The sequence below is a fragment of the Salmo salar genome, chromosome ssa12, assembly GCF_905237065.1.
Source record: "Salmo salar chromosome ssa12, Ssal_v3.1, whole genome shotgun sequence".
Taxonomy (NCBI): domain Eukaryota; kingdom Metazoa; phylum Chordata; class Actinopteri; order Salmoniformes; family Salmonidae; genus Salmo; species Salmo salar.
The window spans coordinates 52355042-52377927 of record NC_059453.1 but is presented as its reverse complement, the minus strand read 5'-3'; the positions used below and the strand labels follow the sequence as shown (position 1 = coordinate 52377927).

Genomic DNA, 22886 nt, shown 5'->3' with positions numbered 1-22886 from the left:
CAGCATGGCTACCATAGCATTCTGCAGCGATATGACATCCTGTCTGGTTAGCTCTTAGTGGGACTTTCATTTGTTTTTCAACAGAACAATGACCCAACACACACCTCCTGGCTGTGTAAGGGCTATTTGACTAAGATGGTGAGTGATGGTGCTGCATCAGGTGCCCTGGCCTCCACAATCCCCCGACCTCAACCCAATTGAGATGGTTTGGGATGAGTTGGACCGCAGAGTGAAGGAAAAGCAGCCAACAAGTGCTCAGCATATGTGGGAACTCCTTCAAGACTGCTGGAAAAGCATTCCTCATGACGTTGGTTGAGACAATGCCAAGAGTGTGCAAAGCTGTCATTAAGGCAAAGGGTGGCTACTTTGAAGAATCTAAAATCTAAAATATATTTTGATTGGTTTAACACTTTTTTGGTTACTAAATGATTCCATATGTGTTATTCATAGTTTTGATGTCTTCACTATTATTCTACAATGTAGAAAATAGTAAAAGTAAAGAAAAACCCTTGAATGAGTAGGTGTATCCAAACTTTTGACTGGTACTGTATATATATATATATATATATATACACATTTTTTATTATTATTTTTTTATATATTTTTTTACAAAATAATATATGGGGGATTGGAAATGATGCAGACAATTACACTCATAGAAGCCACAGTCTATCTGCAGTATTAAACTTGATATACCTCCTGAATATATATATATAATAAAAAAGATAACAACAAAAAATACATTTTATAACAATATGTTCCTAGGACAAACCAGTCATTTACAATTCAACCAAAAGTGGTGGAAGTGAAATGTCGCTCTTGTATTTTTCACAGGGTTAATTGTAACAGGCTGCGGGTTCATTGTATCACTGTTTTCAATTTTCAAAATAAGGGGTAATTGAAGAATATCTGATTTGAAACTGATATTTGGATGAAAATTGACCAAAAGTTGACCAAAAATATTTTCATTTGACCTTTAAGGCATGTCATATTAACCCCTTACATCCAATTCAGTGGTATTTTATATGGTATTTAGACACATTCACATAATGGGGTAAAATGTAACTTATGTTCATCAAGTTTGCCAGTACAGCTGAGATTATGCCCTAGAAAAAAAGTAAAATACACACTTTTGACTGCTAAAAGTATTTTATCCTCTCTGGGCTAGGTGGGACGAAATCGTCCCACATACGCAACAGCCAGTGTAATCCCGTGGCGCGATATTCAAATACCTTAGAAATGCTATTACTTCAATTTCTCAAACATATGACTATTTTACACCATTTTAAAGACAAGACTCTCGTTAATCTAACCACACTGTCCGATTTCAAAAAGGCTTTACAACGAAAGCAAAACATTAGATTATGTCAGCAGAGTACCCAGCCAGAAATAATCAGACACCCATTTTTCAAGCTAGCATATAATGTCACATAAACCCAAACCACAGCTAAATGCAGCACTAACCTTTGATGATCTTCATCAGATGACAATCCTAGGACATTATGTTATACAATACAAAAAATCAAGTTCATATTTATATCAAAAAACAGCTTTTTACATTAGCATGTGACGTTCAGAACTAGCATACCCCCCGCAAACTTCCGGTGAATTTACTAAATTACTCACGATAAACGTTCACAAAAAACATAACAATTATTTTAAGCATTATAGATACAGAACTCCTTTATGCACTCGCTATGTCCGATTTTAAAATAGCTTTTCGGTGAAAGCACATTTTGCAATATTCTGAGTAGATAGCCCGGCATCACAGGGCTAGCTATTTAGACACCCACCAAGTTTAGCCCTCACCAAAGTCAGATTTACTATAAGAAAAATTTGATTACCTTTGCTGTTCTTCGTCAGAATGCACTCCCAGCACTTGTACTTCAATAACAAATGTTGGTTTGGTTCAAAATAATCCATAGTTATGTTCAAATATCCTCTGTTTTGTTCATGCGTTCAAGACACTATCCGAAAGGGTAAAGAAGGGTGACGCGCCCGACGCGTTTCGTGACAAAAAAATTCTAAATATTCCATTAATTATTGGTTGCATAATTAATTATTGTCATCAACTATACCAATCAAAATACATTTTTACTGATAAAAAGTATATATGATTAGATACATGGGGAATGTTCTGCAGGTCAATAATCAAGAAAGAGAAGAGGCAAGAATATTTAGAATTTGACCTGAAAAATATATTTTCTGTAAATACAACACAAAATCATTTATGGATTTAAGCAAAACTTCCTCGGCATGTAGATAACCAAGCATTAGCACATTGAATAACAGCTTTCTAAGTTATTCCTAATGGTATAAATAGTGTTACTTTGTTACCTGGTCCCTCCTACATAGAATGTTCAACAATTGTTCTTTATCTTACTCTTAAATCTTTTATGTTGTTGTAGATTTCTTAAAAGTCTTTTGAAATATTAGCTGGATCAAAATAGGACAAACCTAAATGCCATGCTCCTTCTTATCTGTTTATGCATTGGTGTAAGCCAATGTAAATTACCTAAATGACTTTTGACCAAAACAATATCTCTATCATGTAATGTATAATATATTCTATTTTTCTATGTGCAAGATGAAAAATACATGTATTTCGACACAAACAAATAGTACTTTTAGTTTTAAAAAACTTTACAGAAGTGACAGACAACAAATATCCATGGGAAACAGCCGCGGGGTGGGGGGGGGGGGATCCCACATAGGACAGAATGCAGCCCTCCGCTCACGCAGTTATAAATAACATTGCTTCTTTGTGTGGTGGTGCGCTTGGTGCTCTGATTGACCGACTTGTACAGTAGTCCCGGACCCTTTTGCCCCTCAAGAGGTTGTGATTGGTCAAGGGCTAGCCTGTCTGAGCGCAGACCAGATCCGATGAGCAACAAGAACGACGACAGCTGAAATCAACAGAGTAGAAAGACTGCGGTCCCACACAGACTTGCACAGTTCAGTCATTCCTTTGAAGGGTGCCTTCGGACAAAACCGTTTGCTGTTCCCGCTCAGCGTCGAAATACTTAGAGGTAAATATAGTGTGAACTTTTCAAGGTAATTTACAAAAAATAGTCCATGTGATCTACAGTGTTGTCAAGTTGCACAGAATTGCATGGAGCTATTTTCCTTAGTTGTTTGAGGTTACTGACAATAACACTCATTATACTTTCTACAGCAGGGTTGGGGAGTAACTGATTACATGTACTTTTGGAAAAACTAGATGATTTCTTCTTGGATACTTTTAAATTCAGAAAAAGGATGTTTGCTAAACAATACATTATGACACTTTCAGTTTTCTCAATTACATTCAATTCAGCATTGAAAAAGGTGCAAATATAAAGTGCCAATCAGCAGTCAAAACAATAACAAACTGAACTCCCTGTGCCTGTTTTGGTAAAAAGCTGAGGGATGGTGCTGGAGAAATGTAACCACTCTCAATTTCATAGACAGAGCTATGAATTGACTCATTCCAATTGGCTCATTCATCCCCCCTCCTCTCCCCTGTAATTATTACGTAGGTCGTTGCTGTAAATGAGAATGTGTTCTCAGTCAACTTACCTGGTAAAATAAGAAAAAAATATACATATCAATTAATGCAAAGGCTGACCATCCATGATATCAAAATTATAGCTTTAGTTTTGTTTTTAGGCCATACAGTGTTTGTTTACATTTACTTTTACTTACAAACATTGGAGTAAAACAATTTAATATTTTGGGTTCTTATGGAGTACGACAGTTGAACTTCATGAGGCATTTATAAGATATATTCTTCAAGAATCAATGGGTACATATCATTAACTCACAAGTCCAAAAATGGATGTAGCAACTGCAGATTGCCCCTTTAAGGCCTAGATTCAATCAGTTCAAGTGTTTAAGGGCGATAGCCGACAACCGCATAGCTGATGTTTTGGCAGTATCGGAGGTAGAATAGAGCTCCGCTACCGGATCCGAGCCCGACGGGCTCTGACATTATACATCGGGTTAGGGCGTGGTAGGGCCTGTTTTTCCATCAATAACTAGGGTACGGGCAGGCCTCAGGTATCACTAAATTGATCACAAAAATGTTGAAGTTGAGCCATTTGCTCGTGCTCTGCTGCACAGTACAGTCATATCTGGGTAATATCATAACATTGTGTCAGATGTGCTCCAATCTCATCAAATATAAAACAGGAGAGATTATTTTACAGAAAATAATCATGTTCTTTGAGTTTTGTCAGAGTTTAGAGTGATGAAAAGTAGCTAACAGCTAACTGCTCTCTCATGTCTTTTCATTGAGCAGAGCAACACAGGAAGAGCAATTACCATGGTTACTCAGACTCAGAGCCACAATAAACAGAGCAAGCTGTGCGCAAGGAGCGAGTGACAGACAGAGAGAAGCAGCTAATAGATTTACTAAGGAGGCAGTTATTTTGGGTTTCGGGCAGGGCCGGCCTTAAATTTGGCAGAAGCAATCGATCCGGGGTAGGGTAGGGCCTGAGCTTTGGGGGCATGGGTAGGGCTCGGGCTTAAAATTCATGCCTGTGCAGTGCTCTGAGTTGGAGCTATCAAATCGGTGATCAACTGCTCTTGTGATCATCACGAAGCCACACCCCTCCCACTTGATAGAAACTCAGAACGAGAAAGTATGGGCTATATAAAAAATAATGACTCTCAAATTGAAAATCATTAAACAAAATACTGAGGATTTCTATCAGCCTAATCGATGTGTAGATTATGTCTCACATTCCAGTTTTCAAACTTGTAAACAAGGCTGTATGGGATTTATGTGGGAAAGTAAAGGGGATACCGAGTCTGTTGTCTTCTGCATTTAACCCAACCTCTCTGAATCAGAGAGGTGCGGGGGTGGGGGGGGCTGCCTTAATCGACGTCCATGTCATCGGTGCCTTGGGAGCAGGTGTTGTTGGGGTGTTAAGTTCCTTGCTCAAGGGCAGAACGGAGGATTTTTCCACCTTGCCAGCTCAGGAATTCAAACCAGCGACCTTTCAGTTACTAGCAGCCAATGGCAATGTCCACTTTAGGTATAATGCCAGGAGCCGCTTGTGGATTTGACAGCTCTAATGCAGTTCCACCTCTGACACCGTGAAAACATCAGCTATGTGGATGTCGGCTAAAGCAGATCTGATTGAATCGGGCCCTAAGTTTGTTTCACCTGAGCAAGTCTAACCATAAGTCAAAGACCAATATGACACACCAAGTGCATTTGATGGATGCTTCTTGTCTTCTTCTAATGCCTCTGAAGGGGAAAGTAATCAGATTATGTTACTAATTACAATTTTGGAAAGGTAACTAGTAACTGTAATGGATTACATTTAGAAAGTAAACTATCCAACCCTGATCTACAGTAACATTAATTTAATTCAAATTAAAAAAAGCAATAACTCCACTTTAGAGGGGAAATCTGCAGTAAAACAATGTTACCACTCTCAACTTCGTACGTACATACCCCAACCAGTAGCCATGGATTACAGGCAACATACTCACTGAAATAAAGGGTAGATCTGCCGCTATCAAGGAGCGGGACTCTAACCCGGAAGCTTATAAGAAATCCCGCTATGCCCTCCAACTAACCATCAAACAGGCAAAGCATCAATACAGGACTAAGATTGAATCGTACTACACCGGCTCCAACGCTCGTCGGATGTGGCAGGGCTTGCAAACTATTACTGACTACAAAGGGAAGCAAAGCCACGAGCTGCCCATTGACACGAGCCTCCCAGACAAGCTAAATTACTTCGATGCTCGCTTTGAGGCAAGTAACACTGAAACATGCATTAGAGCATCAGTTGTTCCAGATGACTGGGTGATCACTCTCTCCCTAGCCGATGTGAGTAAGACCTTTAAACAGGTCAACATTCACAAGGCCACAGGGCCAGATGGATTACCAGGACGTGTACTCCGAGCATGTGCTGACCAACTGGCAAGTGTCTTCACTGACTTTTTCAACCTGTTCCTGACTGAGTCTGTAATACCAACATGTTTCAAGCAGACCACCATTGTCCCTGTGCCCAAGACCACTAAGGTAACCTGCCTAAATGACTACCGACTAGCAGCACTCATGTCTGTAGCCATGAAGTGCTTTGAAAGGCTGGTCATGGCTCACATCAACACCATTATCCCAGAAACCTTAGACCCACTCCAATTTGCATACCGCCCCAACAGATCCACAGATGATGCCAGCTATAATGCACTCAACACTGACCTTTCTCATCTGGACAAAAGGAACACCTATGTGAGAATGTTATTCATTGACTACAGCTCAGCATTCAACATCATAGTATCCTCAAAGCTCATCACTAAGCTAAGGACCTTGGGACTAAACACCTCCCTCTGCAACTGGATCCTAGACTTCCTGACGGGCCGCCCCCAGGTGGTAAGGGTAGGTAACAACACATCTGCCACACTGATCCTCAACACGAGGGCCCCTGAGGGGTGTGTGCTCAGTCCCCTCCTGTACTCCCTGTTCACTCATGACTGCATGGCCAAGTACCACTCCAACACCATCATCAAGTTTGCCAATGACACAACAGTGGTAGGCCTAATCACCGACAACTATGAGACAGCCTATAGGAAGGAGGTCAGAGACCTGGCAATGTGGTGCCAGGACAACAACCTCTCCCTCAACGTGATCAAGACAAACGAGATGATTGTGGACAACAGGAAAAGGAGGACTGAGCACGCCCCCATTCTCATCGACGGGGCTGTAGTGGAGCAGGTTGAGAGCTTCAAGTTCCTTGGTGTCCACATCACCAACAAACTATCTTGGTCCAAACACCCTAAGACAAACGTGAAGAGGGCACAACAAAATCTATTCCCCCTCAGGAGACTGAAAAGATTTGTCATGGGTCCTCAGATTCTCAAAAGGTTCTACAACATCCTGACTGGTTGCATCACTGCCTGGTATGGCAACTGCTCAGCCTCCGACCGCAAGGTACTACAGAGGGTAGTGCATACGGCCCAGTACATCACTAGGGCCAAGCTTTCTGCCATCCAGGACCTTCTATACAAGGTGGTGTCAGAGGAAGGCCCTAAAAATGGTCAAAGACTCCAGCCACCCAAGTCATAGACTGTTCTCTCTGCTACCGCACGGCAAGCGGTACCGGAGAGCCATGTTTAGGTCCAAAAGGCTTCTTAACAGCTTCTACGCCCAAGCCATAAGTCTCCTGAACAGCTAATCAAAGGGCCTCCCAGACCCCTCTTTTACTCTGCTGCTACTCTCTGTTTATTATCTATGCATAGTCACTTTAACCGTACCTACATGTACATATTACCTCAATTACCTCGACTAACAGGTGCCCCCGCACATTGACTCTGTACCGGTACCCCCTGTATATAGCCTCGCTATTGTTATTCTACTGCTGATGTTTAATTATTTGTTACTTCTATTTTTACACATGTCTATTTTTTACTCAACAGTTATATTTCTTAAAACTTCTTAAAGCATTGTTGGTTAAGGATTGGTAAGTAAGCGTTTCACTGTAAGGTCTACACCTGTTGTATTCGGCGCATGTGACAAATACAATTTGATTTGATTTTGATTTGAAATTCATAGACATACACTAACGGTTCAAAGTTTTAGAAAAACCTACTCACTCGAGGGTTTTCTTTATTTTTACTATTTTCTACATTGTAGAATAATAGTGAAGACATCACAACTATGAAATAACACACATGGAATTATGTAGTAACCAAAAAAGTGTTAAACAAAATATATTTTATATTTCAGATTCTTCAAAGTAGCCACCCTTTGCTTTGATAACAGCTTTGCACACTCTTGGCATTATCTCAACCAGCTTCAGCTGGAATGCTTTTCCAACAGTCTTGAAGGAGATCCCACATATGCTGAGCACTTGTTGGCTGGTTTTCCTTCACTCTGCGGTCCGACTCATCCCAAACCATCTCAATTGGGTTGAGGTTGGGGGATTGTAGAAGCCAGGTCATCTGATGCAGCACTCCATCACTCTTAAATAGCCCTTACACAGCCTGGAGGTGTGTTGGATCATTGTCCTGTTGAAAAACAAATGATAGTCCCACTAAGCCCAAACCAGATGGGATGACATATTGCTGCAGAACACTGTGGTTGCCATTCTGGTTAAGTGTGCCTTGAATTCTAAATAAATCACAGACAGTGTCACCAGCAATGCACCCCCTCACCATAACACCTCCTCCTCCATGCTTTACAGTGGGAACCACACATGCGGAGATCATCCGTCCACCCACACCGCGTCTCACAAAGACACAGCGGTTGAAACCAGAAATCTCCAATTTGGACTCCAGACGAAAGGACAAATTTCCACCGGTCTAATGTCCATTGCTCGTGTTTCTTGGTCCAAGCAAGTCTCTTCTTCTTATTGGTGTCCTTTCTTAGTGGTTTCTTTGCAGCAATTCGACCATGAAGGCCTGATTCACACAGTCTCCTCTGAACTGTTGATGGTGAGATGTGTCTGTTACTTGAAATCTGCGAAGCATTTATTTAGGCTGCAATTTCTGAGGCTGGTAACTAATGAACTTATCCTCTGCAGCAGAGGCTCAATCAGAAATCAACTTTACATTTCTATCGCACAATCTCTAATGCTTCAGTGATAAAGATTGAATAGAGTCTTGAACTCATGAGGCATTAAAATTAGGGGTCGTTCCAGGAAATGAGTGCCTTTTGTTTCCCTTAGATTTTTTAAGTAGAAATTGTGTCACAAGTTCCGGACTTGTCTCCGTGCTGCTGTGCTGTTTGATGCTACTTGGCTAACTGCCAAACTTTTCAGATTTAACTTAAATCTGCATTTAACACATTTATGAACACATTTATGAACAAAACAGTTTTTCCCTTGCTCAACTTTTTTCATTCAACTATTTCACCCCGGATGCTTTATCTGAACATGTTTGTACAGGACCTCCACCAGCCGAAAAAGCTAAGTAGTAACATTAACACTACGCCATCTAATTGCAGTCGCTGTACTCATAACTGTACTTATATTACACAGGAGAACTATCACCTTATGGCGAGGATAGCCGTGTTGAAAGCCCAGCTTCAAATGCAATCATTAGGCAAGGGTCATTTAAGTGTAGGAAAGGATGAAACAGCTTGTTATCTGAAAAAGTACAGATATTACTTTAAGTTTCTGTCGGCATGCTCAGCCGACAGAAACTTTCAACCGCCGAACCCTCCAACCATTAGCTCTGACAAATGGAAAACCCTAGTCATTGGCGACTCCATTACCCGCAATATTAGACTTTAAAAAAGTCATCCAGCGATCATACACCGTTTACCAGGGGACAGGGCTACCGACGTTAAGGCTAATCTGAAGATGGTGCTGGCTAAGGCTAAAACTGGCGAGTGTAGAGAGTATAGGGATATTGTTATCCACGTCGGCACCAACGATGTTAGGATGAAACAGTCAGAGGTTACCAAGCGCAACATAGCTTCGCCGTTTAAATTTGATAAAAAAATATGTGTCAGCTTCAAGTAAATTTCTCTGGCCTCCTCCCAGTTAAGGGGGGTGATGAGCTCTACAGCAGAGTCTCAACATGTTTTCTGCCCCTCCCAAAATATAGAATTTGTAGATAATTGGCCCTTTTTCTGGGACTCACCCACAAACAGGACCAAGCCTGGCCTGCTGAGGAGTGACGGACTCCATTTTAGCTGGAGGGGTGCTTTCATTTTATCTATCAACATAGACAGGGCTCAAACTCCTCTAGCTCCACAATGAGATAGGGTGCCAGGTTAGTGGTGTCTGCCACTAGCCCAGTCAGTTTAGTCAGCTCAGCTATCCCCATTGAAACCGTTTCTGTGCCTCGATCTAGGTTGAGCAAAACTAAACATGGCGGTGTTCTCCTTAGCAATCTCGCTGGAATAAAGACCTCCTCCATTCCTGTCATTATTGAAAGCGATTGTGATCTCTCACATCTCAAAATAGGACTAATTAATGTTAGATCCCTCACTTCCAAGGCAGTTATAGTCAATGAACTAATCACTGATCATAATCTTGATGTGATTGGCCTGACTGAAAAATGGCTCAAGTCTGATGAATTTACAGTGTTAAATGAGGCCTCTCCTCCTGGTTACGCTAGTGACCATATCCCCTGCGTATCCCGTAAAGGCGGCGGTGTTGCTAACATTTAAGACAGAACATTTCCATTTACCCCCCAAAAAGATGACTGCATTTTTGTATTTTTAGCTTCTTGTCATGAAATATATGCAGCATACTCAATCACTTTTTATAGCTACTGTTTACAGGCCTTCTGGGCCATATACAGTGTTCCTCACTGAGTTCCCTGAATTCCTGTTAGACCCTGTTGTCATGGCAGATAATATAAAACATTTTGGTGACTTTAATGTCCACATGGAAAAGTCCAGAAACCCACTCCAAAAGGCTTTTGGAGCCATCATCGACTCAGTTGGTTTTGTCCAACATATCTCTGGACCTACTCATTGCCACAGTCAAAACCTGGATGTAGTTTTGTCCCATGTAATAAATATTGTGGATCTAAATGTTTTTCCTCATAATCCTGGACCCCACTCTTATTACGTTTGCAATCACAACAAATAATCTGCTCCGACCCCAACCAAGGATCAACAAAAGCTGTGCTATAAATTCTCGGACAACCAAAAGATTCCTAGATGCCCTTCCAGACTCCCTCCACCTACCCAAGGACGTCAGAGTACAAAAATCGGTTAGCCACCTAACTGAGGATCTAAATTGAACCTTGTGTAATACCCTAGATGCAGTCGCACCCCTAAAAACAAAAATAATTTGTCACAAAAAATTTGCTCCCTGGTCTACAGAAAATACCCGAGGCCTGAAGCAATCTTCCAGAAAATTGGAACGGAAATGGCGCTCCACCAAACTGGAAGTCTTCCGTCTAGCTTGGAAAGACAGTACCGTGCAATATCGAGCCCTAACTGCTGCTCGATCATCCAATTTTTCCTACCTAATTGAGGAGAATAAGAACAATATAACATTTATTTTGATACTGTCGCAAAGCTAACTAAAAAGCAGGATTCCCCAAGAGAGGATGCCTTTCACTTTAGCAGTGATGAATTTATGAACTTCTTCGATGAAAAGATCATGATCATTAGAAAGCAAATTACGGACTCCTCTTTGAATCTGCGTATTTCTCCAAAACTCAGTTATCCTAAGTCTGAACAGAACTGCCAGGACCTAGGATCAATGGAGGCACTAAAGTTTTTTTTATCCTGTATCTCTAAACACATTCATGAAAATAGTTATGGCCTCTAAACTTTCGAGCTGGATTCTGAACCCTATTCCAACTAAACCACTGAAAGAGCTACTTTCTCTAATAAATGGCTCCCTATCCACCGGATGTGTACCAAAAGTGACAGTAATAAAGCCACTCTTTAAAATGTCAAACCAAATGTATAAATCTTTCGGCCTATATTTAATATCCCATTCCTCTCAAACATTTTTGAAAAAGCTGTTACGCAGCAACTCACAGCCTTCCTGAAGACAATTAATGTAAGCGTAACACCTCAGTCTTGTATTAGACCCCATCATAGCACTGAGACTGCACTCGTGAAGGCGGTAAATGACCTTTTAATGGCCTCAGACCAGGGGTCTGCATCTTTGCTTGTGCTCCTAGACCTTAGTGCTGCTTTTGACACCATCGATTACCACATTATTTTGGAGAGATTGGAAACCCTTATTGGTCTACATGGACAAGTTCTTGCCCTGTTTGCATCTTATCTGTTGAAAAGATATCAGTTTGTCTCTGTGGATGGTTTGTCCTCTGACAAATCAATTTTAAGTTTCAACGCTCCTGAAGGTTCTGTTTTTGGACCAATATTGTTTTCACTATATATTCTACCTCTTGGTGACGTCATTCAGAAACACAATGTCAACCTTCACTGCTATGCGAATAACACACAGCTGTACATTTTGATGAAACATGGTGAAGCCCCAAAATTGCCTACCCCGGAAGCCTGTCTTTCAGACATAAGGAAGTGGATGGCGGAAAAATATTACTTTTAAACTCGGACAAAACAGAGATGCTAGTTCTAGGTCCCAAGAAACAAAGAGATCTTCTTTTGGACCTGACAATTAATCTTGATGGTTGAACAGTCATCTCAAATAAAACTGTGAAGGACCTCAGCGTTACTCTGGACCCTGATCTCTCTTTTGACGAAAATATCAAGAATATTTCAAGGACAGCTTTTTTCTATCTTCATAACAAAAATCACAAACTAAACTAACATAAAAGCTAATCCATGCTTTTGTCACTTCTAGATTAGACTACCGCAATGCTCTACTCTCCGGCTACCCGGATAGAGCACCAAATACATTTCAGTTAGTGCTAAACACGGCTGCTAGACTCTTGACTAGAACCAAAAAATGTGATCATTTTACTCCAGTGCTTCTTGTTAAGGATAGGGCTGATTTCAAGGTTTTACTGCTAACCTATAAAACATTACATGGGCTTGCTCCTACCTATCTTTCCGATTTGGTCCTGCCGTACATACCTACACATACGCTATGGTCACAAGACGCAGGCCTCCTTATTGTCCCTAGAATTTCTAAGCAAACAGCTGGAGGCAGGGCTTTCTCCCATAGAGCTACATTTTTTATGGAATGGTCTTCCTTTCCATGTGACAGACGTAGACTCGGTCTCGACCTTTAAGACTCATCTCCCCAGTAGGACCTATGATTGAGTGTAGTCTGGCCCAGGAGTGCAAAGCTGAATGGCAAGGCATTGGAGAGACGAACAGCCCTTGCTGTCTCTGCCTGGCCGGCTCACCTCTCTCCACTGGGATTCTCTGCCTCTGACCCTATTACGGGGGCTGAGTCACGGGCCTACTAGTGCTCTTCCATGCCGTCCCTAGGAGGGGTGCGTCACTTGAGTGGGTTGAGTTACAGTGGAGAGAGGTGAGCCGGCGAGGCAGAGACAGCAAGGGCGGTTCGTCTCTCCAGTGCCTTGCTGTTCACCTTCGCACCCCTGGGCCAGATTACACTCAGTCATCGGACCTACTGGCTATGGAACCCTGAACTGTTCACCGGACGTGCTACAGTACCTTGTCGCGGACCTGCTGTTTCTGACTCTCTCTCTCTCTCTTCCGCACCTGCTGTCTCAACCTCTGAATGACCCTGCTGGTCATCTATGAGCGTTTGAACATCTTGAAGAACAATCTGGCCTTAATGGCCATGTACTATCTCCACCCGGAACAGACAGAAAAGGACTGGCCACCCCTCAGAGTCTGGTTCCTCTCTAGGTTTCTTCCTAGGTTCCTGACTTTCTAGGGAGTTTTTCCTTGACACCGTGCTTCTACATCTGCATTACTTGCTGTTTGGGGTTTTAGGCTGGGTTTTTGTGTAGCACTTTGTGACTGCTGATGTAAAAAGGGCTTCATAAATACTTTTGATTGATTGGTTTTAAAAGCCTTTATATTAAATTAAGTGCCCTTTAATGTGACTCACCACCTGGATTCTATCTTATGTAGCAACATTTGAATTTCTGTTTTTCACATTGGATAAAACTAGAGACAGAGCTACAAAATTGTATTTCATACACTGCAATTGAGGAAACAATGGGAAAGTAATTCTGCTTTGAAAGTTGATCAACTTGTAAACTCACTTTTGAGAAAATCGCCTTTCAATGTTTTGGTACTACCATTGGAGAGCCCTTCTTTGTCTTTAGCCATTCAGCATTGTTCCCACCCTCTTAAGCCTTTGCCCCACCTATCTCTTTAAGGGTTGATCCAAGCATGCTGTACAAACTTGCCAGCTACTTCCAGACATCTAAGAGAGAGAGAACAGCTCACTGAACATTACTCGTCCTAGCAGAGCTGGTTACGCTGTTATGTTATCCAGAGCGTTGGTGACTGCAACTGTGCTGTTAGATTGTCCGTTCGTAAATTCAGAGCGTTTTGCTTTCAGAGCGCACACTGGACGCTCTGGCCAATAAGTAGGGTTGTTCCGAAAGCCCTGACCTCACAACGACAGACAAGCACCCAAGCTAACTGGCTAACATTGGCTAGCTACTTCCAGACACATAATGAGAGAACACCCCACTCTGACCATTTTACTCCCCCTAGCAGAGCTGGTTAGGCAGTTTTCATGTTATCCAGAGCGTTGGTGACTGTGCTGCTGGCAACAATTGAATTACGCTTTGTTGCGACGTTTACTGAGACCGGACATATTCAACGGGTGTTGAGCGGGTGTTGAATCCAAACTGGTGTTTTCTCCATATCCTTAGCTATCATACTCGAATTCCACTGATTTTAAAACTTGGTACTCCAGAAAGTGGAGAGCATATACATAACGTTAGCTAGCTAACAGTACACTTTCACTTGACATTAGGTTTATGCAGTTTTACGATGCGATACATTTGAAAAAAAGCTGCGTTTAACATGATTACCTAGCCATACTGACAAGCTCCAATAGACAGATGCGTGCTATATGGCAGACCAATCCAAACTCATCTTTCGGCATGTCCAGCCCACTCAATATCTCAGCCAATCATGGCTAGCGGGAAGGTTGCTCACTTTTTCTGTGGCTAAACCAACTAGGCTCATAATCTAACAATTTAATCTGTATTTACAGATGGTATACAAGTTTGATATTAAGGCACATGAAAGTTCACATGTTCGAGGAGACATTTCTGCCAAAAAATGCATTTAGATGATATTTTTTTTAATTCACCTCCAAACAGCTCTCCTGTGAAGTCATGACTTGCGACATATGCCTAGTTTCCTGAACCGGGTCACTAATATAGACCACATGGAAAATTCAATAAATACATTTTTTAAATGAATAAAGACTTGCTAAAAGTGCAAAAATTCTGATATTGACATGACCCTTTTGTGGATCCTCTGTGACTTCTAGGAAGATTTTAACCCACTAAACCACAACATTTATCCACATTTTCACCATAATTGTTAACCCGTAGTTATTTTGTTGCTTTCACAAAGCATTTTCTGAGGATTTGTATTTATTTCAGTTGATTAGGAATTCATTTTAAGGTAAAAAGAAAACCTGTTCCTCATTTTAAGGTCAACCCTGTTGCATGAACTGAACTCTCATGAAAAAAAATATTCTAAAGAAACAACAAACATCTAATAGTGAAACTATAGTGTAAAAGCTGGTGAGCTGGTTCTACTCTTTTTGGCCATTTTCTAGTGTTTTGTTGTGGAAAACTGAGCTGGTCGAGCTTAACAGGTCAACCCTGTTACCTACAGATAGACGGGCTAGAATTTTTTTAACAATTACATTTTTGGGGTGAAACTTACATTCAATTGCCCCTTCTTGTTGCAGACAACAAGCTTCCATCCCCCCTGTCACAAGGGGATTTATGGATATCATATTACAATTAGGTGAAATAAAACCAAGTTACACTACTCAAAAGGCTCCAAAAGGTGTAATTACCTATTCTACAACAATCAATGAATAGACCTATGTATAATTAATTTAAAAGTCCAAAAAAATGTATCAATTGCAGACTGGCCCTTTAATTATCTAAATGATTAAAGTTAAGTGTTCAACCTAATACAGAACTGTATACTTTCCTGTCTGTGTCCCCTGGTTCCTATAGAACTCAGTGGTCCAATCCACTCTCTCATACTGTCTCAGTGGCTGCTTGATAGGGAGGGTGTGATGATGACTGGCTGGCCCCTCCTTGCTGCAGGGCTGTACTCAGTGCTGTCCCAGGTGGTTCTGGTCCGAGGCTGTCCGGACTCCTGTAAGGAATGCTCAGGGCCTCAGAATGACCTGTGTCTGGAGTGCAGAACAGGCTGGACCCTCCATGACAACACATGTGTAGGTAAGTGGGACTGTGTGTGTGTGTGGTGTGTGTGTGTGTGTGTAGAGAGAAAGAGATATATTATGTGTGTGTGTGTGTCTCAGATAAATGAAGAAATGCATCAACATCTAATATCTTTCTAAATGTTGGTGTTTGTGTTTATAATGTAAAATGCTTCAATGTATAATCTTACTGTGCTGTACTTTATACAAAACCTGTTCTGTTGTGTTGCTATAATATCTGTTGCTGTTGTGTTCAAGACATAGATGAGTGTGGCACAGAGCTGGGCCAGTGTCCCCCCAACACTTACTGCTTCAATACAGAAGGCAACTATCAGTGCAAAGGTCAGTGCTGCTACCAGAGATCACTTCTTCCTCTTCAACAGCCAATCAGAAGTTGATTGGCTGTCGGTCGGAGGCCGAGCACTACAGAGGGTAGTGCGAAGGGCTAGTACATCACTGGGCCAAGCTTCCTGCCATCCAGGACCTCTATACCAGGCAGGCGGTGTCAGAGGAAGGCCCTAAAAATTGTCAAAGACTCCAGCCACCCTAGTCATAGACTGTTCTCTCTGCTACCGCACGGCAAGCGGTACCGAAGCGCCAAATCTGGGTCCAAGAGGCTTCTAAACAGCTTCTACCCCCAAGCCATAAGACTCCTGAACATCTAGTCAAATGGCTACCCAGACTATGTGCAGTGCCCCTCACCCACTCTTTACACCACTGCTACTCTCTGTTGTCATCTGTGCATAATCACTTTAGTAACTCTACCTACATGCACATACTACCTCAAATAACCGTTGCCCCCGCACATTGACTCTGTATCGGTACCCCCCTGTATATAGTCTCGCTATTGTTATTTTTATCTCTTATCTCTTATTCTTATCTGTATTTTTTTGAAACTGCATTGTTGGTTAGGGGCTTGTAAGTAAGCATTTCACTGTAAGGTCTACACCTGTTGTATTCGGCGCATGTGACTAATACAATTTGATTTGATTTTTAAACACTCTATGGGGCGAATCCTAACTTCCCCTTAAGTAAACTTTTTGTTTCCCAATTATATAATTTTAAAAAAGGTGAAAGGTTGTCATAAGACTATCAAGAACTTCATTGTATAGATAAGAGTTGTCTTGAATACCACAGAGATCCTATTCAAATTAATGTGTAATTCTATGTTCAATACAATTTCATTCAGAATCCATAAGATTTCTCCAGGTTGCTGTGTACAATTATATTATGATCTCTGAAACAGAATCTCCTCTCCCATTAGTGTGAACTGTGAACTGTGTATGGGTGTTATGTGTTGATGCAGATGGTTTGTGGTCTTCCGCCAGGCTGTGACCAGGCCTGTGTAGGCTGTATGGGTGCTGGGCCAGCTCGCTGCAGGAAGTGTGCTGCTGGCTACAGACTAACCGGAGCCAAGTGTTTAGGTAAGTGCTGTATTTTGTGTATGAGAATCTGTACAGTATGTATAAGGATGATTGTGTGTGTGTTTGTCTGTCTCTCTGTCTGTCAGTCTGTCTGATTCTTAGTCCAGAAGTATATACATATTTTTTCTCTCTCCCTCTCTCCCTCAGATATAGATGAATGCAGTGAGCGGGTTCTGGCGTGTTCAGGGCTGGATGAGATCTGTACCAATTTGGATGGTTCTTTCCATTGTGACTGTGCTGAAGGCTTCACACGCAAAAACAACGTCTGTGTGCAGAAAAAGCTACCCAGAGGTAAGTGTTCTAACCACACACGCTCACACCATGCACTGACGCGCGCATGCACACACACACACACACACACATCTCCCACTCTCCTAGCTGTATTTATTTTATTTATTTATTTTTGAGATTTTAAAACATACATTGAACACCGAAGAGAAGCCGCACCGAACACCCAAAACACTCCGGTTGTACCCCGAACACCCCCCCTCCATCCTCCTCACAACCCCACCCCCATGCCCACCAAGTACCACCCCAGTTCAACCAAAACCCCCGCCCAGCAGAGATTTAAAAAAAAACATATTATGAGGAATGGAGTGGGTACAGTGCCTTCAGAAAGTATTCACACCCCTTGACTTTTTCCACATGTTGTTGTGTTACAAATTGGGATTAAAATGTATATTTGTCAACAATTTACACAACATACTCTGTCACGTCAAAGCGGAAGAAACATTAGAACGTTTGTAAAAACAAAAATATGACAAGTAAAACACAAATATATCTTCATTAGATAAGTACTGTATTCACAGCCCTGAGTCAATACTTTGTAGAAGCACCTTTGACAGCGATTGCAGCTGTGAGTATTTCTGGGTAAGTCTCTAAAGCCGGTTGTACACTACACAACATTCAAAATCTTAACATCGCTAAACCTCTCACATTAAACAACCATCTTTCCTGTAGTTTGTTTTGTCTTGACAACGTAGTGGTGCGCACACTAAACAATGTGGCACAGGCGGTGGTCACACACTACAAGATTCTACACTTGGTCTTGACGATTGTCGATACAACGCTGTCTCGCTAAAAACAATGATGTGGTTAGATTAACGGACTCTAGACAGACATTCACGCTTCCCATTCAGAGTTGAAATGTCTAGCCAACATTTTGAATTGAATGACATCGCTTGCGAACTTCAGAGCTGTAACGATTTGACGCTTTGACTTTGATTAAAGGCAAGTACAAACGCATATTAGTAGTAATCATCGCTCCTTCTCGAGAGTCTACACATTCTGGGTGATGCGAAACAAAGTCAAAATTCACTGGATTATTCTCTGGCGAGCTCTCATAAATTATTGCTCATCCCCATTCTAAAACTTGTCGTTGCACATCTCACATGACAAGAGCACTGCAGATTTTATGCCGATAATATATCAGGAAGTCTGGGACTGCTCAAAGACAAGACTGGTAGCCCTCAGAATGCATATCTGACCCACTCATGTTAAACGAGCCTCAGTGACGGCTGCGCGCCAAAGTAGACAACGACATGGGGATTTTGTCTTTGATCTCAAAAACTTGTCTGGGACAGCTGAATCAGGTCCAACATTGTGTAGGGTGTGTGCACCTGGCTTGAGCGTTCCACATCTGGATTGTGCAACATTTGCCCATTTATTATTTTCAAAATTTTTCAAGCTTTGTCAAATTGGTTGTTGATCATTGCTAGACAACCAACAGATGAGAAAGTATGAATTTGCTTATAGAAATGAAAATATCAACGAAAATAATGTATTTATACCGGCAAATGTGTGCTTTCATGTTGCTAATTAGATTTCTACGGGAGCACGGACATCGACTCTAGGGGGTTAACAGCAAAACCTGCAGAGCTAAGATGGTTGTATGCCGCATATATTTAGTATTTTGCTCGTAGCAAGAATTTTGTACAGTACTTTAAATTGAAAAACTCAAAGCATTGAATCTTGCATCGTTTTGTATATCAGCTCATACACCTTGTACCCTGGAATCAGTAAATCAAAAATGTCTTCCCAGCTATTTTGCAACCTGTATGGCACAGCTGTCAACATTTTGGTCTTCAAATTAAACTGGTATATTTTTCTATTTTTGCAAATGTTTTTCACCAGTTTTGGTCAGACAGACCAGTTCCCTACTTCCTCCCCCTTCTGCTTGCCTCCTCCATTTCTGCGGTAGTGCTGCAATAAATTGGTTGTAACTTTGGATTGAGCAAACCTTCTCATATATTTTCAATAGCTGCAGGTGTGACATAACTCTACCATTCCTATTCATAATATCATAAATATAATACCCTCTTTAATATTTTTTTCCATAAAGAATTTTTTAAAATCAATGAGAATATTTGAGTTGAACTATAATATTTGTTATAATGTACTTTGAACATGGCTTAATTTTCAGTTAACCGAAAATGAGAAATAGGGTGGCAGGTAGCCTAGTGATTAGAGCATTGGGCCAGTAACCGAAAGGTTGTTAGATCAAATCCCCTTGCTGACAAGGTAAAAATATGTCGTTCTGCTCCTGAACAAGGCGGTTAACCCAATGTTCCTAGGCCGTCATTGTACATAAGAATTTGTTCTTAAACTGACTTGCCTAGTTAAATAAAGGTTAAATAAAAAGTAGCTGTATTAAGGCAAAAATAAAAATGTTGAACAAGATATGACCCTTATGAATCTACTGGAGAACAAGTTCGGGTTTAAGTTAAGCTTTTGTATGAGTGAGGCTTTTAGTGAGAGGTTTAGTGCTTTAATATTTAATAATTGCCCCTCAAACGGATATTCATTATAGAAATAGGCATGCTTAATCTTGTCTGGCTTAGTGTTCCAGAAATAGGTTTTGCTCATATGATTTGAAAAATAAATCACCTGGAGCAGGCAACTCCATAAGTAAGTAAACTGTGATATAAGTTAATCAGTGTATTTTTTACCTCTAAGTCATTGCAGGATCTTGTCTATTTTTATTAACTTTCTATTGAAAAGTATTGTTGAAAATGAATTTCTCTCTCTCTCTCTCTCTCTCTGTCTCTCTCCCTCTCTCCCTGCAGGTGTGGGTGAGAAGGGTCTGTTTGAGGACGTCCAGGATGAAGAGGTGGAGGTTCTCCAGCAGATGTTCTTTGGGGTGCTGCTCTGTGCTTTGGCCACCCTGGCTGCTAAAGGAGACATGGTCTTCACCTCCATCTTCATGGGTGGAGTGGCGGCCATGGCTGGATACTGGCTCATAGACAGGGGAGACCGAGTACTGGACAGCTTTCTGAAGGGACGCTAGAGCTACACTGCTATTAAGGACTTATTACCATAACCTGTTGGTGGGTATATGCATATAGGAAATGTTTAATTGACATTAACACCAATCAGACTCTAGCCTGGGTGCCAGTTTGTTTATGCTCTCTTGCCAACTCCTCATGAAATTGTGTAAACATGGCAATTGCTTAAGGAGTTGGCAAGAGAGTAGAAACCGACTGGCACCCAGGCTAAACAGACTATTACATATAATTTGTAAATAAATAAAGATCCCTGAGACAAACTGTCATTTTACAAGCTTAAATAATAAACATTGCTGTGGGCACCTTGTCTTTAACACTATCATGCTCTCAATTTCAACAAAGATTATAGATTGGACGCTTGGTCTCATAAAACGGTGTTAAACAAAACATTTAAAATAAAATGTGTCTCTGTGTGTATGTGCGTGTGTGTATATACACTGAGTGTTCAAAACGTTATGAACACCTGCTCTTTCCATGACATCGACTGGTGAAAGCTGTGATCCCTTATTGATGCCTCTTGTTAAATCCACTTCAAGCATTGTAGATGAAGGGGAGGAGACAGGTTAAAGAAGGATTTTTAAGCCTTGAGACAATTGAGACATCAATTGTGTGTTTGCCACTCAGAGGGTGAATGGGAAAGACAAAATATTTAATTGCCTTTGAACGGGGTATGGTAGTACGTGCCAGGTGCACCGGTTTGTGTCAAGAACTCCAACGCTGCTGGGTTTTTCATGCTCAACAGTTTCCCATGTGTATCAAGAATGGTCCACCACCCCAAAGGACATCCATCCAACTTGACACAACTGTGGGAAACCTTGGAGTCAGCATCCCTGTGGAACACTTTCAACACCTTGTAGAGTCTATGCCCCTAATGCTAGTTAGTAACTTACTTCAAACTGGGGGGAGGGGTATTCTTAATGTTTTGTACAGTCAATGTATGTATGTACACTATGCATAGTAAGTTATCAATTTCAAAAGAAAAATGACAGTCTCAAAGATGCATTAAATGTTAAAATACAATTTATGTGTGTCTGTATGTGTGTGTGCGTGCGTGTTTGTAGGTATGCACAGTGATTTAGCACACTGTCAACGAAAAGTCTTCATTACTCTGGTCCGCCCTCCTGCTTCTCTTTGGATCTCCTTCAAGACTGTTGGAAAAGCATTCCTCATGAAGCTGGTTGAGAGAATGCCAAGAGTGTGCAAAGCTGTCATCAAGGCAAAGTGTGGCTACTTTGAAGAATCTCAAATATAAAATATATTTTGATTTGTTTAACACTTTTTTGGTTACTACATGATTCCATATGTGTTATTTCATAGTTTTGATGTCTTCACTATTATTCTACAATGCAGAAAATAGTAAAAAATAAAGAAAAAACCATGGAATGAGTAGGTGTGTCCAAACTTTTGACTGGTACTGAACTTTGGCTGTGATCATCCTGTCTGGCTATAGGTCTGTACAACATAAAAGTATAAGAAGGTTGTGGTTAGAACATCTCATCATGGACAATACAGAACTAAAGGTTGATACAATCTGCATCATATTCACAAGGAGAATTCTTACCTCTGAGAATAGGTTTTCTCTGAAGAACTAATTAGGCCATATTATTATATTGAATATAGCCTACCTTATACAATATGACCAAATTTAGTTGATAGATATTGCCTAACCTATACAATATCACCAAAAGGAGTTGATAGATTAAGCCCTGTCAACGGCACTTACATTAATATGACAAAGGAAAATGTTTGCAAATGATTTGTTATGCACAATCAGAGGTACTCACTGGTCCTCCTGCAGAGATAGACAGCTGTCAATCCCACTCCACGCCCACTCCAGAAGCCATACACACTGCTGTCTGCCATAATTGCACCGCTGTTTGGTGACATGATGTCATCAGAAGAGGTCATTAGCTCTTAATCCAAATGTAAATATTTAAATAGTAGATAGGTGTTAGAATACCACATTATTATTAGTCTGAGAAAATGTTTACGTTTTCATGTGTAAGAAAAGACAGCTACCCAGTTAAACATTTTACATTTAAGTAATTTAGCAGACGCTCTTATCCAGAGTGACTTACATCAGTTAATTCATCTTAAAATAGCTAGGTGAGACAACAACATATCACAATCGTAGCAAGTACATTTTCCCTCAACAAGGTAGTTATCAGCAAAGTTAGTGCTAGTAGTAAAAGGCAAGTGTATTTTTGCCGTGGGATTAATAAAAAGGATAATTAACCAAAACTATTTTTTGAGAGTTTGTGTTCACAACACTGTCTATGGTGCTTTGACCTCCTGTGTGTACATTTGTGATGAAAAAAAAATATATATATAAACAAAACCTGGGTAAGATAAAGGTAGTCTATTTGTTTCAGTTTTGCTAACTGAAGATGACCAACACACCTGATGTAGGAGAAGAAACATTATGAGACGAAAAA

At 40.9% G+C, this 22886-nt stretch overlaps 1 protein-coding gene and 1 pseudogene across 3 annotated transcripts; both read left to right on the top strand.

Annotated features, from left to right (window-relative positions):
- The first annotated feature begins 1884 nt into the window (after positions 1-1884).
- On the top strand, positions 1885-21817 carry creld1a (cysteine-rich with EGF-like domains 1a). 3 transcript variants are annotated; one of them, XM_014131984.2, is made up of 7 exons: positions 1885-3029; positions 15573-15762; positions 16002-16085; positions 17072-17167; positions 17315-17458; positions 20233-20493; positions 21513-21817. In XM_014131984.2, exons 2-6 carry the CDS (start codon positions 15597-15599, stop codon positions 20451-20453), a joined length of 711 nt encoding a protein of 236 aa, XP_013987459.1. In that variant the 5' UTR covers positions 1885-3029; positions 15573-15596; the 3' UTR covers positions 20454-20493; positions 21513-21817. The 3 variants fall into 3 exon arrangements, with proteins under 3 accessions (XP_013987459.1, XP_013987458.1, XP_013987457.1); XM_014131982.2 differs by having other exon boundaries at positions 2717-3029; positions 15535-15762; XM_014131983.2 differs by lacking the exon at positions 21513-21817 and having other exon boundaries at positions 15535-15762; positions 20233-21471.
- LOC123725518 (uncharacterized) lies at positions 9917-10665 on the top strand (annotated as a pseudogene).
- Positions 21818-22886: the final 1069 nt, after the last annotated feature.